Source organism: Rutidosis leptorrhynchoides, chromosome 6 (assembly GCF_046630445.1).
Source record: "Rutidosis leptorrhynchoides isolate AG116_Rl617_1_P2 chromosome 6, CSIRO_AGI_Rlap_v1, whole genome shotgun sequence".
NCBI classification, from domain to species: Eukaryota; Viridiplantae; Streptophyta; class Magnoliopsida; order Asterales; family Asteraceae; genus Rutidosis; species Rutidosis leptorrhynchoides.
Genome location: NC_092338.1, coordinates 137,552,582 through 137,569,940, shown reverse-complemented (window position 1 = coordinate 137,569,940; position 17,359 = coordinate 137,552,582). Strand labels below are relative to the sequence as shown.

General features: G+C 30.2%; 1 protein-coding gene across 1 annotated transcript; it reads right to left on the bottom strand.

The window, feature by feature from the left end:
* Positions 1-3,575: 3,575 nt before the first annotated feature.
* LOC139854097 (uncharacterized) lies at positions 3,576-4,379 on the bottom strand. The gene has a single exon (XM_071843421.1). The coding sequence runs from the start codon at positions 4,377-4,379 to the stop codon at positions 3,576-3,578; it is 804 nt and encodes a 267-aa protein (XP_071699522.1).
* Positions 4,380-17,359: the final 12,980 nt, after the last annotated feature.

Genomic DNA, 17,359 nt, shown 5'->3' with positions numbered 1-17,359 from the left:
GACCGGTGATTCACGAACGTTAAAAATTGTAAAAACTATACGATGACATATATATGGTTATATATATAGTTAACATGATTTTATTATAAGTATGTATCTCATTAGATATTTTAACAATGAGTTATATACATAAAAATGAGACTATTAATTTAAGAAACTCGAAAACGATATATATAACGATTATCGTTATAACAACGTCTTACTAGGTACATATGAATCATATTAAGATATTGATACACTTGGTTAATTATGTTAAATGATAAGTAAATATATTATTAAGTGTATTAACAATGAAATACATATGTAAAAATAAGACTACTAACTTAATGATTTCGAAACGAGACATATATGTAACGATTATCGTTGTAACGACATTTAACTGTATATATATCATACTAAGATATATTATATATCATAATATCATGATAATATAACAATTTAACATCTCATTTGTTATAATAAATATTGGGTTAACAACATTCAACAAGATCGTTAACCTAAAGGTTTCAAAACAACATTTACATGTAACGACTAACGATGACTTAACGACTCAGTTAAAATGTATATACATGTAGTGTTTTAATATGTATTCACATACTTTTGAAAGACTTCAAGTCACTTATCAAAATACTTCTACTTAACAAAAATTCTTACAATTACATCCTCGTTCAGTTTCATCAACAATTCTACTCGTATGCACCCGTATTCGTACTCGTACAATACACAGCTTTTAGATGTATGTACTATTGGTATATACACTCCAATGATCAGCTCTTAGCAGCCCATGTGAGTCACCTAACACATGTGGGAACCATCATTTGGCAACTAGCATGAAATATCTCATAAAATTACAAAAATATGAGTAATCATTCATGACTTATTTACATGAAAACAAAATTACATATCCTTTATATCTAACCCATACACCAACGACCAAAAACACCTACAAACACTTTCATTCTTCAATTTTCTTCATCTAATTGATCTCTCTCAAGTTCTATCTTCAAGTTCTAAGTGTTCTTCATAAATTCCAAAAGTTCTAGTTTCATAAAATCAAGAATACTTCAAAGATTGCAAGTTTACTTCCAAGTTTTCTAAATCCATTCCAAGTAATCATCCAAGATCAAGAAACCTTTGTTACTTACAGTAGGTTATCTTTCTAATACAAGGTAATAATCATATTCAAACTTTAATTCAATTTCTATAACTATAACAATCTTATTTCGAGTGGAAATCTTACTTGAAATTGTTTTCGTGTCATGATTCTGCTTCAAGAACTTTCAAGCCATCCAAGGATCCTTTGAAGCTAGATCTATTTTTCTCATTTCCATTAGGTTTATCCAAATAACTTGAGGTAGTAATGATGTTCATAACATCATTCGATTCATACATATAAAGCTATCTTATTCGAAGGTTTAAACTTGTAATCACTAGAACATAGTTTAGTTAATTCTAAACTTGTTCGCAAATAAAAGTTAATCCTTCTAACTTGACTTTTAAAATCAACTAAACACATGTTCTATATCTATATTATATGCTAACTTAATGATTTAAAACCTGGAAACACGAAAAACACCGTAAAACCGGATTTACGCCGTCGTAGTAACACCGCGGGCTGTTTTGGGTTAGTTAATTAAAAACTATGATAAACTTTGATTTAAAAGTTTTTATTCTGGGAAAATGATTTTTATTATGAACATGAAACTATATCCAAAAATTATGGTTAAACTCAAAGTGGAAGTATGTTTTCTAAAATGGTCATCTAGACGTCGTTCTTTCGACTGAAATGACTACCTTTACAAAAACGACTTGTAACTTATTTTTCCGACTATAAACCTATACATTTTCTGTTTAGATTCATAAAATATAGTTCAATATGAAACCATAGCAATTTGATTCACTCAAAACGGATTTAAAATGAAGAAGTTATGGGTAAAACAAGATTGAAATTTTTTTCTCATTTTAGCTACGTGAAAATTGGTAACAAATCTATTCAAACCATAACCTAATCAACTTGTATTGTATATTATGTAATCTTGAGATACCATAGACACGTATACAATGTTTTGACCTATCATGTCGACACATCTATATATATTTCGGAACAACCATAGACACTCTATATGTGAATGTTGGAGTTAGCTATACAGGGTTGAGGTTGATTCCAAAATATATATAGTTTGAGTTGTGATCAATACTGAGATACGTATACACTGGGTCGTGGATTGATTCAAGATAATATTTATCGATTTATTTCTGTACATCTAACTGTGGACAACTAGTTGTAGGTTACTAACGAGGACAGCTGACTTAATAAACTTAAAACATCAAAATATATTAAAAGTGATGTAAATATATTTTGAACATACTTTGATATATATGTGTATATTGTTATAGGTTCGTGAATCAACCAGTGGCCAAGTCTTACCTTCCGACGAAGTAAAAATCTGTGAAAGTGAGTTATAGTCCCACTTTTAAAATCTAATATTTTTGGGATGAGAATACATGCAGGTTTTATAAATGATTTACAAAATAAACACAAGTACGTGAAACTACATTCTATGGTTGAATTATCGAAATCGAATATGCCCCTTTTTATTAAGTCTGGTAATCTAAGAATTAGGGAACATATACCCTAATTGACGCGAATCCTAAAGATAGATCTATTGGGCCTAACAAACCCCATCCAAAGTACCGGATGCTTTAGTACTTTGAAATTTATATCATATCCGAAGGGTGTCCCGGAATGATGGGGATATTCTTATATATATGCATCTTGTTAATGTCGGTTACCAGGTGTTCACCATATGAATGATTTTTATCTCTATGTATGGGATGTGTATTGAAATATGAAATCTTGTGGTCTATTGTTACGATTTGATATATATAGGTTAAACCTATAACTCACCAACATTTTTGTTGACGTTTAAAGCATGTTTATTCTCAGGTGAATACTAAGAGCTTCCACTGTTGCATACTAAAATAAGGACAAGATTTGGAGTCCATGTTTGTATGATATTGTGTAAAAACTGCATTCAAGAAACTGATTTCGATGTAACATATTTGTATTGTAAACCATTATGTAATGGTCGTGTGTAAACAGGATATTTTAGATTATCATTATTTGATAATCTACATAAAGCTTTTTAAACCTTTATTTATGAAATAAAGGTTATGGTTTGTTTTAAAAATGAATGCAGTCTTTGAAAAATGTCTCATATAGAGGTCAAAACCTCGCAACGAAATCAATTAATATGGAACGTTTTTAATCAATAAGAACGGGACATTTCATTATTTCTCCCCATTTTTCGTAGTGCCGATCTTACTTCCTCGTGGTTGATCCTCCCAAAATCTATGTTGTTCTGTGATTGTTCTTTCTCAGATTCTTGCGGGTCTTCGGTACATTCAGGTCTTCCTCCGGCAAAAAGGGATGAGAAGTACCCTTCCCATCTTTTCCGAAGTTCGTCTTCCTTTACTAAGGTTTGACCAGCTTCATTTTTGACAAACTTGATGTTATCTAGGTCCCTGCGCCTTCGCTCCCTAGCTTTGGCTATTCTATAGATATCATTAGCTCCTTATTTGGAGTCTAGTTTCCTATACAAATCTTTGTATGCCTTATCTTTTGCACGTGCTACAGCCTTCTTAGCTTCTCTTCTGGCTTCTTTATATCTCTCTTCAACCCTAGTTCTACCCGCCGGGGTCCCCTCCCGGCAAGTGATGAGCTCCCTAAACCTTAGTTGCTTAAGCGCGACTTTGTTTTGAACTTCGTCACTAAGCCACCATGATTCTCTATCCGACCTATGTCCTCTCGAAGTTCCTACTGCCACACCCAAGGCTTCCTTGGCTGCCTCTCTAATGGTGGACGCAAGAAAATTCCACATCTGGTCCGCATCTTCATGGGATCCAATTTCCACTTCTGTCTCCACTCTTTCTACAACTAAAGTCTTAAAAGTCTCTGCTTTCTCTCCGTTCAACTTCTTCCATAGGATTGTAGGTTGGACGGGCTTTACACTCATGGTGACCCGTCTCCGGAGAACCAAATCCATGACCAACAATCTGTGCTGGGAGGAGCATGTCAAGTCAGTCTGGGACTTACAGTCCCCACATGTCCTAAGATCCCCTCTGCGAAGTAACAAATAGTCAATATGGGTACTATTACCCCCGCTATGAAAGGTTGCTAACTGAGCATTCGTCTTCTTGAAGAACGAATTCGTAACAACCAAATCATGAGCAACAGCAAAATCGAGAATAGAGAGCCCTTCCTCATTTCTTACTCCGTGCCCAAAGCCCCCATGGGCCCCCGGATAACCCTCGACATTCGTTCCTATATGACCATTTAGGTCTCCCCCAATAAGTAATCGATGGTCCGGAGGGCACATCCTCACAACCTCGTCTAACGATTCCTAGAAGTGTCTCTTTTCAGCTGCGTCAAGGCCCGCATGAGGTGCGTAAGTGCTAATGACCGTGTAGGTCACCACCTGGATTACTAACCTAATCGACATAATCCTATCGCCCCGTCTGCTCACATCCACGACATTCTCGTTATGGGGTGCGCCAATAATAATTCCAACACTGTTTCTAGCTACTCTCGATCCCGAAAACCATAGCTTGTAGTCCTTGATCCTAACCGCCCCTCGACCCTTCCATCTAGTCTCTTGAACACACAAGATGTCTACTTTACTTTTACGTAAAGTCTCCACTAGTTCTTTACGTTTGCCGGTCAAAGTACTCACATTCTAACTACCCGCTCTAATCCTAACCGGCTTCACTAACCTATTGCCGCTTCTAGATCCTATAAACCTAGCCGACCCAGAGCTCGAAGGACATGACTTCAAGTAACCATGAGAGTGACTAGCCTCTATTTTACCCTATGAAACGAGAACGAAATATTACGAAAAAACGAACAAAGTAGATCTATATGAAAGCCCACAAAAAGACAAGCAATGTAAATAAAAAGAAATTGGCAAGTAGCGTAACAAAAATCAAGCTTCAGGAACGTTGTATACTCTACAGATAAAACACTAGAAAGCTAAATCGTTAAAAGATCCTACTTGAACGAAAACTTAGTATACTTTACCTGGCCAATCAATACTAGCAGCTTAATAGAATCATATAGATAGAAAACAGTAATAAAAACTATGTTTATGTTAAAAGAACCCAATAATATATAATATTGATTTATACTTCCTACAACTAGCAAACAATAACTCTTAAAAATATAGGAATAATCTTCAAATTACACCAAATAGTGGCAGTACAACAAACGTAAAGGTAATATCAAAGGAATTTAAAGGTCAGAAAACAAACAATTTGCAAAGGTAAAATATAGGAGTATAGTAATAATAGCAGAGATATATAATAGTAAATCTACACTGAGTATTACCAATTTACAAATATATAACAGTATAATATAAATAATTATAATTATATTAGCAAGAAATATATATATATATATATATATATAGATATATTAAATATTACGGAGCAATAAGAATACGCAGTGTAAATATATATAGCAATCAGTTACACAAGTTAACCAAAACAAAAAAGGGAAAGGTCAGAGGTAACCAGCCGGTTAATTTCCTGTAGCAGCCGGCGGCGATCGACGGGACACGGTGAGGCCAGAGAGAACAAAAGAGGTTATTACTTGTGGGGAAAACGTTCTTGAGCCCGTTCCGTAGAAGGTGGTATCCCACTTGCCGGAGAATGGCAGACAACCTGAGTTTATTCGCTGGAAAAACTCACCTCAGACGGTCACTCCTGGTGGCGCGTGGAAGCTCCGACGACAGCAAGACTAGGCTGGTTAGGTTCGTTAGCTAATTTCAAGTAAAATGGAAGTGGTGGTGTCTTCTAATTATAGGGTATTAGCTTCTTATTTACAGGCAAAATTTGACTTTGTTATTATATATAATATATAATTTGACTTTGTTATTATATAAGTCAATCTAAATATGCTAGTGAAATCATTGAACGTGCGAGTATGTCATTCTGCAAGCCGTCCAAAACACCAGTTGACACCAAATCAAAGTAAAGTCCCACAGCAGGTCAACCAAATCATAATCCCTCTTTATTTTGCAGTCTTGCAGGCGCCTTACAGTACTTGACATTCACACGCCGAGACATTTCTTACGTGGTACAACAAATTTGCCTTCACATACATGTGCCATATGACGTTCACATGCACGCCCTCAAACGCGTTATCCGATATCTCCAGGGTACTATACATCATGGGTTACATAAGGTTCGATCTTCTACCAGTAATTTGGTATCCTACACGGACGAAGATTGGGCTGGATGTCCGGACACTCGCCAATCCACATCTGGTTACTGCGTATACCTCGGTGACAACCAAATATCTTGGTCCTCTAAACGTCAACCAACTCTCTCTCGCTCCAGTGCTGAGGCCGAATACCGTGGTGTTGCTAATTTTGTGTCTAAATCCTGTTGGTTGCGTAATTTACTTCTCGAACTACATCAACCAATACATAAAGCTACTATTGTTTATTGTGATAACATAAGTGCAATCTTCTTATCTAGCAATCATATTCAACATCAATGGACAAAACACATAGAGCTCGATATTCATTTAGTTCGGAAAAAGGTTGCACGTAACCATGTTCGCATCTTTCATGTGCCTTCATGTCATCAAGTTGCCGACATTTTAACAAAAGGACTTCCTTTGGTCCTTTTTGATGAATTTCGGAACAGCCTCAACGTTCGTCCACCTCCTGTTTCGCATGCGGAGAACTATTAGCTATATATTATTATTAGCTGTATATTACCAATTGTATCTTATCTATAAATATGATATCCTAAATCCTAATATATCTCATAGAATGATAGTCGGTTGTAATCTTATGATACAGGGATTTAGTTAGACAAACTCATGTATAAATACGGTGCATATTATTCATGTAAATCATCACTTTATAATCTAATATCGACCTCTCGTTAAGAGACACAAACCATTACCACATAAACTACAACAAAAGGTTTAAAATCTTTTTTAATCATGTTTTTAGAGCTTAAAAGTATATAATTTTTTCAGAGCTGGTATAAAATTTTTGCTTACGTGGCAAATGGAGTTGTTTGCCACATGACTAACCTAGTTATTATTCTTTTTAGCTATATAACGGACTTGAGAGTTGAGAATCAATTATCATATAGGGATTATTATTAATTATTAATTAATTATTAATCCTACATACTAAATGTCGTGCAGTTTTTACACGTTTTGGGCATTTCAAACTTCCCAAACGACATTCAACAAAATATTACAAAGCTACCCCCTAATTTACGATCCAATCTACAACTTTTCAGGGATATAACATGTAAAATTATTATTTTATTAAACAACTTTAAACATATTCCACCCAAATTTTTAACGGGCTGTATCTTCTCGCTCGTTACGAATTAAATTTTTCTGACACCATGATTCAACTCGAAATAATTTTACGAACGCAACGCAACTAACTATATACGAAATGGACGCTTTTTAATAAAGCGCTAAATATTTCGGACTATTTTTCAAACATATATACACACATATAATAAACAACCAAAACTAACTACGTCATATCGATGATTTTGTACCCTTTTTATGCGGTTTTCCCGGCGTTAAAAACGCGTAGGCCATTAGGTACATTATGCAAACACACCCGCATAAACGTGCTTTTAATTCCGTAAATACATAACAATACGTTAAATATGAGTATGCAACCCGAAAAATTTCGTCGCATTGCGCGGGCCTCTCTAACTAGTTTGATACAAAGTAGAAGAATGAATATATTTTTTTCTCTTTTGAGAATAATGAAAAGAGTTTAATTAGAGAATGTGCACGACTTTGAAATTAAGTTATCGTGTGATGTTTATTATCGTTTGATTGAATGGAAATCATGAATCTATATTATTATTCTTATAAATTTCTAAAATGATAATGTCATCATTTCACTAAGGGAGGTGATATTCACACACTCCTTTTTGATTCATACACATTTTTTATCATAATACTTACAATTATATCTCTAAATTTACCTTGGAAATTGAACCTGCATTATCATAAGCAGTGTTGTAAAAGTCATCCGACTTGACCGACACGTCGGCCGATGCGTCGTTTTTTTCGGTTCTCCGTCCCTTTTTTTCTAAAAACGACTCGAAAGACGGTCAAAGCTAAAAGTTCGGTCAAAGTCTGTCAAAGACGGTCAATGTTGGTCAAAAACTGTCAAAATCAGTCAAATTTTCGTCAAGATCTGATATGTTTTTAGAAATTAGGTTTTGTTTTATTTTTTGGGCCACTCTTTTCTCTGTGTCCTTACTGATTATGTACTCGGTAACATTAATTAAGTTTGAAATTCGATTGTTTTTAAATTCAAGTTCTTATTTAAGAAATTTATGGTACATAATCAACTATTTTATATGTATATAAATATATATTTAAGAAATTATTAATAAAGTCAACGTTGGTCAACGACCGATGCGTCACCGACGCGTCACCGACTCGGCCGACGCGTCCTTTTTAGGTCTAGACCGATGCGTCCCTGACTCGTGACTTTTACAACCTTGATCATAAGTAATGGTATTAGTAAGTTAGTGTGTATGAATAAAAAAAGAGTGTGTGAGTATCACATCCCTTTCACTAATTATCTTTTAAAATTTTATAATGATGATGTTATTATTATTTATATATTAATTCTATTATAAAATTAATTCTAATTAAAAAAGGATACAAAATCAAAACAAATAAATACTCATAATATATAAATACTCTCATTACCATATGTACAAATTTTTACAATCTTTTACAAAACAACCCATGAACACATTTACAAAATTTGAAGCATATTGTACAACCTTCATATAATAATTGTTTTTTAAGTTTCAAAAAAAATTCAAGAGGAATCAATATGTTTCGATAAAAAGTTGTAACGTAGGTTTTTATGACAAGGAAAACAGTAATTGTGATGAAATTTTGAAGAGTGTGGTAAGAGAATGAATGTATTTCATTTATTCTGACCAAGTTAAGTAGATCAATATGTTTGTAAAAACAACAAGTTTCTTAGTCGGAATCCGTGGTTCCACGAAACATTAAACTAACTGACTTTAACTTTTACATTCATTTAATACCTAAATATATCATTAAACTATTTTGTTTAAACAAACTCGTAGTTTCACGGGTCATTTCAGTAGTATATATATTTATAATTATTTTATTTAGCGATAATTATATATTTATACAACTAGTGAAATGACCCATGAAATCACGAGTTTGTTTAAATGAAACAATTTAATAACATGTTTTAGGTATTAGGTAAATGTAAACGCTAAAGATATTTATTTTAATGACCCGTTCGACTAATAAACTTGTCATTGTTTTTACAAATATATAGATACATGTATTTTCGCATACATATGTAACGTAATTAATCTCATAAAGAGAATCCATATTTGAATATTGATAATATAATAATTATAATTATAATTATTATAATAAAATAAATAATAATAATAAAGTTTGCTCAAAGTTGAGTATTTATATTTTTGATAATAATTATTAGTAATAATAATAAATGCCTTTTGAAATTTTTTTAGAATAATTAAAATTACAATTATTATATAAAGGTTGTACAATATGCTTTAAAATTTGTAAATGTGAAAAATTAGTATTTCCTTTAATAAAAGATTTCTTTAATTATATAATTTTAAATTAATTAAGAATTATGACATCATGTACATGGTCTCTAAATTTTTCTTTTTCGTTTTTGATTTTTTTTAATGAAGGAAAAAACTTATTTATGATGTTATCATTTTAGGAATTTAATAGAATTTATTTATAAACTATTTAGTAAGAGGAAATCTATCCATATTAACAATATGATTTGAAAAATCTTACGATAAAATAATTAAATAAAAATACATGTTGTTTTAGCTTTGTCTGATAATGATTATAATCTTAAAGCAATAGATTTCCGATCATAAAGGGTCTTGGCCGTAATTTTATACATAATTGGTCGTGGAATTATTTTTTTTAGATTAGATAATATTTTTAGATCTAAAAAAGTTTTTTTAGAGTTAATATTTAGACGATACCTAGAATTTTTGCTTATGTGTCAAATGAAATGAAGAAGTTTGTCACATGAGCTAACCTGGTAGTTAAATAAGGGATATATATATATATATATATATATATATATATATATATATATATATATATATATATATATATATATATATATATATATATATATATATATATATATTGTCACATGAGCTAACCTGGTAGTTAAATAAGGGATATATATATATATGTACATATATATATATATATATATATATATAATATATATATATATATATATATATATATATATATATATATATATATATATATATATATATGTGTGTGTGTGTGTGTGTGTGTGGTCAAAAGTTCAAACGAGAACTACAAAAAAAGCGAGAACTGCGAGAACTTTGGATTTATAAAACTTTTCATATGTAACTAGATTGAATCACCCATAAATATTGATGGAGAGTAAGAATGAACATAATATAGTTTGAAGAAACGTATATTTTACATATATAATCAAATATATAGTTTCTCTTTCACATTTGCATATTTGTTTCTGAACATGTGAACAGTTTCAAATAATTAACAATTTAACATGTAATTTGTGGTAATGAACATATGTTTGTAAATGTTATGAGCATTAACTGACTTTTCCATGTTACTTCTTGCATTTAAATATATAAAAATTATGAAATTGAAAAGTTCTCGCAGTACTCGTCACTCACACACACACACACACACACACACACACACACACACACACACACACACACACACACATATATATATATATATATATATATATATATATATATATATATATATATGTGTGTGTGTGTGTGTGTGTGTGTGTATACTAGGTTTTAGAGCCCGTGCGTTGCACGAGTAGGTAAACAACCGCGCAAAAACAATTGAGTTTATCAACAATTATGGAGTATTTTTTGGAGCTAATATTTTCAATAAAATAATAATACTAGATAAAATTACTAAATTGCTAACACTTTATAAAATAGTGAGTGTATGAAGCCCGTGCATTACACGATAGTTTAAAAATAGTTAAAAAACACTTTGGAATTTTGTTGTAACAGGTTTTAGAGCCCGTGCGTTGCACTGTGGATAAAATAATGATGCAAATTTAATTGATTTTTTCAAACAATTATATTTTTGAGTTTAAGAGCCCGTGGTACTGAGAAATTTAAAATGTACATTTTTATTAATAATTTTAAATAACTAACTTAGTTATTTAATTAATTAGTTATAATTTTATTATTAACTACTCCTTATTAACTGAATTAAAAATGAATAATTAGTAGGATGATTAAAAAAGGAGGTGATTCTCACACATCAATTTTTATCTATGTACACTTTTGTCTCATAAAATTACTGTTATGCCCCTAGATTAATCTCGAGAGTTGAACTTATATTATTATTATAAGTATAATTAAAGGTAAAATAGGTAATTAGGTGTACATGAATTAAAAAGTGATGTGTAAAGATCATCTCCCTAAAAAAAATATGTAAACTGTTTGAATTTTAAATCATAAATTAAGCACACCCGAATTACACTACATCTATTACTTTTGTTAATTTAATATGAAATTGTTTCAATTAATTTGAGAATATCAAGTATAAAACAAATAATCTAAAAACACATGAATATGTGGATGCTCATGTATATCTATAAGTATATATTTGAGTAGGAGTTGGCTAAAAATACATTAAATCTTAAAATACATAAAGGTAGGAAGTCACTCTTTTATTGACACATATATATGTTCATATAAACTAAATTAAATTAATACATTAGTTAAAGTAATTAAAAGAAAATAAGGGCACTTTCGTCAAACACTAAACCAAGTAAAATGAATTTGTCATGCTACAAATCAAGTCATGTAGTTCCTATTTTCGTGCATATGCAATTCCAAATAAATGCATTTGAGCGGAGTATTTAGATAATTAAGATTTAATATTAATTAATTATAATCTATATATATATATATATATATATATATATATATATATATATATATATATATATATATATATAAATGTATATCTATATGTATATATTAAATTATAATGAATAATTAATTCAATCTAATCACAAAATGACACTTAAGAAAAAACCTTTTTGATTTATATATATATATATATATATATATATATATATATATATATATATATATATATATATATATATATATACATACTAGTGAAATAACTCGTGAAATCACGGATTTGTTTAAAGAAATAGTTTAATGATGTTATAGGTATTAAGTGAACGTAAATGCTAAAACCATTTAGTTTAATGACCTGTGAATTCACAGATTCCGACTAAGTAATTTGTCATTTTTACAAACATATTACTCCGTAATATACATAAGTTGGTCAGAATAAATGAACTACATTTATTATTCCACGACATTTTTCCAATTTTCATCACAATTACTATTGTCCTTGTCATAAAAACTTACATTATAACATTTTATTGAGACATGTAGTATCGTATACATATGTAATGTAATTAATCATGTAAAGAGAACCCATATTTGAATAATAATAATAAACTTTGCTCTGAAATTGAGGATTTATTTTTTTAATACTCGTAATATATTAGTAATAACAAATGTCTCTTTAATTTTTTTGAATTTTTTTAAGTACAATTATTATATGAAGGTTGTACAATATATTTCAAAGTTTGTACATGTGTTCATATGGTGTTATGTAAAATGTTGTACATTTGTTTTAAAGTTTGTTGTGACGACCCGGAAATTTCTGACTAAATTTAAACTTTATCTTTATATTATTCTGACACGATAAGCAATGTTTGTTAAGTTAAATCTCAAGGATTTTAAACTATGTTTATACATTCATTTAAACTTCGACCAAATTCCAATGATTCACGAACTATTAAATGAACATATATGAATATGTATGTATATGTGTATATGTTATAAATTGAAAATGTCAACAAAGTATTTAAAAGTATAATGCTTTATATGAATGTATTTGTTTCAATATGATTATCGATGAAATTAAAATATATATATATATATATATATATATATATATATATATATATATATATATATTAAATGATTGAATTATCAGAAACATTGAATTATGATTACAAGTCTCTGTTGAGAGGTCCACTATGATTTGAGAAATCTATTCCTCTTAACGATATTCGGAATAATTTATAAAGCTATTTATAAATAAAAATAAAAAGTGTCATTTACGAAAGTTAGACAAAAGCTATTGGAGAATTGGTTTCCATAATATTCTATTAATCTATTTTCAAACGTACAAAAACGTTTTCAGTTTAAAAAGAACTTTATTATTAAAACGTATATAACTTTTATAAATATCTAGAATCACTTTTGACAACTCATTACTTAACCAGTATAATAAATATAACGATATTTATATTTTATTTCATTAAATATATATATAACGATTTAAATTAATATTATATATATTTATACACGTATTATACATACATAGTTTTTATATTTTTACTATACTTTAACTTTACCTTTACTTTACTTTTACTTTACTTTAACTTTAATAATTCACTTTAATAATTTATACTTTAATAATTCACTTTAATAATTCATACTTTAATAATTCATACTTTAATAATTCAAACTTTAATAATTCATACTTTAATAATTCATACTTTAATAATTCACTTTAATAATTCAAAAATCTATTATAAATAGAATTCAATAGGTTTCATTATTTCATAGAAACTTGAAAATATATTTCTCTAAACTCTCTCAATCGATTTTACATATATATATATATATTTGCTCTATATTATTTCAAGATATTATTAGTATACATAAAATATTACGACGGAGTGATGTCCGAGTGATTTCAAAATAGTTTTTTGAATGAGTCGAAGCTAAGGAAATTATGGGTTATAGCTATGGAGGTGATGGGTATGGTTCATGGGTATGCTCGTGAGGTCAATCTAGTGTTTATCATCTCCGTTGCGTCTACGTACTTTCCTGCAATATTGAATCTCAATATTGATACGTGAGCACTCATAACTTAACTTTTATATATCAATAGTGTATCCCTGACTAGTGCTCGAGTATATAGGATTATGCATGCTTGTACATTCGATATTGTCCTTAGATAGGTTTGTTGAATCCTGAATTAGATACATATGCTACTGAGATAGGGTATATGATATGCATGTCATTGGAAAGCTAGCGAAAAATTAAGAACTTTTCATTTAGATATCGAATGGTTTCGATGAACGGATTTGAAGTTAAAGTCAACTGAATTTTAGTATTATTGTTAAAATGATTATTATTACTATCGTCGTTATTATTTTAATAGAAATATCATTGTTATTATAAAATATCATTATTACTATTATGTTAGTATTATCATTTTATCATAATAACATTTTTAGTAAATATAAATATTGTTATTTTTTTTATAGAATAATAATAATTATTATTACAAAATAATACAACTTTTACTTATTATTATTATGATCAATATTATTTTATCAAATAAATAGGGGATACAAAGATATTTTTCACCACGCGTAATATAATTACATTAATAATACTTACCACTATAGTTTTACGATATTAAGTGAACTTTATAAATTTTACTACTTAAGATATATAAAAGTATATTTTATCATATATAAACGTTAATATAAATTTTTATTAATAAATGACTTTTATTATTATAAAATCTAATAAATATATTTAAATATATAAAACGACTATAGCTAAGTTATATAATAAACACGTATAAATTTTAGAAGTCATTTTGGGTCAAGTTGACTTTTGTTGACTTTTGCATATTAGTCTCGAGCATTAGGATTGTGGTACACTATGACTTGACCAAAAATTGTTAGACAAATATTGACCAACATATAAATATATATAATTAATATAGGTTCGTGAATCCGAGGCCAACCTTGCACTTGTTAAATGACGTTATATGTATTTTTACTACGAAATACAGTATGGTGAGTTTCATTTGCTCCCTTTTATATATATTTTTGGGACTGAGAATACATGCGCTGTTTTTATAAATGTTTTACGAAATAGGCACAAGTACTAAAACTAATTCTACGTGGGTTTAAACCAGAAATATACCCTTAGCTTGGTAACATTAAACTACTTGTCTATGTACGGTAGGCGCGAATCCTAAAGATAGATCTATTGGGCCTGACAAACCCCATCCTGACTATGGGATGCTTTAGTACTTCGAGGTTATTTTAAACACACCTGATCTGGTGTACTTCAGAGGGTAAAACATGAACGTTAAGGCTTGTTACCGGGTGCCTACAACTTATAGAATACTTTTATACACTTGCGAGTGTACATATATTTATAAACGGAAATCTTGTGGTCTAGTAATATATTGAAATGATTATTATGATAAACCTATGAACTCACCAACCTTTTGGTTGACACTTTAAAGCATGTTTATTCTCAGGTATTAAAGAAATCTTCTGCTGTGCATTAGCTCATTTTAAGGATATTACTTGGAGTCATTCATGGCATATTTTGAAAGACGTTGCATTCGAGTCATTGAGTTCATCAAGATTATTATTATGTCAATTATAGTTGGATGTATTATGAAATGGTGTGCATTCCGTCAACTTTCGTTGTAAAGAAAGTTTGTCTTTTAAAAACGAATGCAATGTTTGTAAAATGTATCATATAGAGGTCAAAATACCTCGCGATGTAATCAACTATTGTGAATCGTTTTATAATGTATATGAACGGGTCCTTTCAGTTGGTATCAGAGCGGTGGTCTTAGCGAACCAGGTCTACATTAGTGTGTCTGACTGATAGTCGTTAGGATGCATTAATGAGCCTGGACTTCGACCGTGTCTGCATGTCAAAAGTTTTGGGTTTATCATTTTTGTCGGAAATTGCCTGCTTATCATTCTTAGTCTAGACACGTCTTACTGCATTGATTGCATGAATAGTGTATAGACAAAATTCATATCTTAGCGTATCTGCTAATCCATATCTTAGCGTATCTGTTACTGTAAACTTTGCCTGACATATCCCGTAATTTCCTCCGTAATCTACGAAATCTTTTGCACTATATATATAGATATTCTATGTAATTAGAATACCACCCGATAGCTTCATATCGAAAAATTCTTTATTCAATCGAACGAAATGGAATTCGTCATTAGTTCAAGTCCCTCGAATTCCGATATGGAATCCCACTCAAGCTCCGAAAGCAGTGTGATCGGAATGGATCAACCAATTAGCCATCATCTATTATGAATGAATTGGGGATAGGTTCGTAGCCTCCTCAATAATTTGAGACAAGAAGAAGGTGATCCCTTCCATCCACCACATTGCCCTCTTGGCGATGAACCTGAAGCACTTACCAGCGAACCGGTCCGAAACACCATTTTATCTCTCATTTTCAGAGTATCTCGTCATGATTATATACTACATCAAATTCTAAATTTTATTTATCCGCTCGTCCGAACCGACAATCACCCCGATGTAAGAGAAGAAGTCAACGAGCTTCGCGCTCGAGTAGTGGCTTTAGAGAATATGGTGCAAGGGTTACAAACACCAACAAATAACGAAGTATTAATTCATAATTTCAATTTTATTGAATAAATACTCCGTAAAAGTTATGTAATTTCTAAAGTCTTTAGGGATTATTCAGTTCTAGTTTCAACTGTAAATCAAATGAGTTTATTTTAATATTAACTCATTAAATCTATATTACATCTGAAGAAAATATGCACATATATATTTTCATAAAGACTGTAGTAAAATTCTGTTGTACAAAATATTAATTGTGAAATTTTTTTTTTAACGGGTAGGTAATACCCGAGAGATATATAAATTCACAATTAATATATTACATTTTTCGAATCTGATTAAGCAAATCATCAACTATACTCCCAAAATCTCACAACAATATACATTCTTGTATAGAAATCAAAACAACCATTCTCACCCAAATTTGATTACGCATTCTGATTTTGACAAATCAAAATCCAAGTCATGATTTAACAGAAGACATCACTCTTAGATTCCTACATCTTTCAAAGCTATACTTTGACTTCAAAACCGTGTTAGAACATCATATGTATATTAACGATTACAAACTGTGTTCAAACTCTCCGAAGTTTTCGAAGACACTTCAAACAATGAACAATCGAGATGATGATCCACCCACATATTACCCACATTTATGTACCTAAAAAGCTCTCGAAGCCAAAGTCATAGTTCGACGCGTATCCGTGTCAGACCCTTTGGCATTTATTAGCTAAAATGA

Coding starts and splice junctions, on each gene's coding strand:
- LOC139854097 (XM_071843421.1), bottom strand. CDS start 4,379: ATGTGCCCTCCGGACCATCGATTACTTATTGGGGGAGACCTAAATGGT.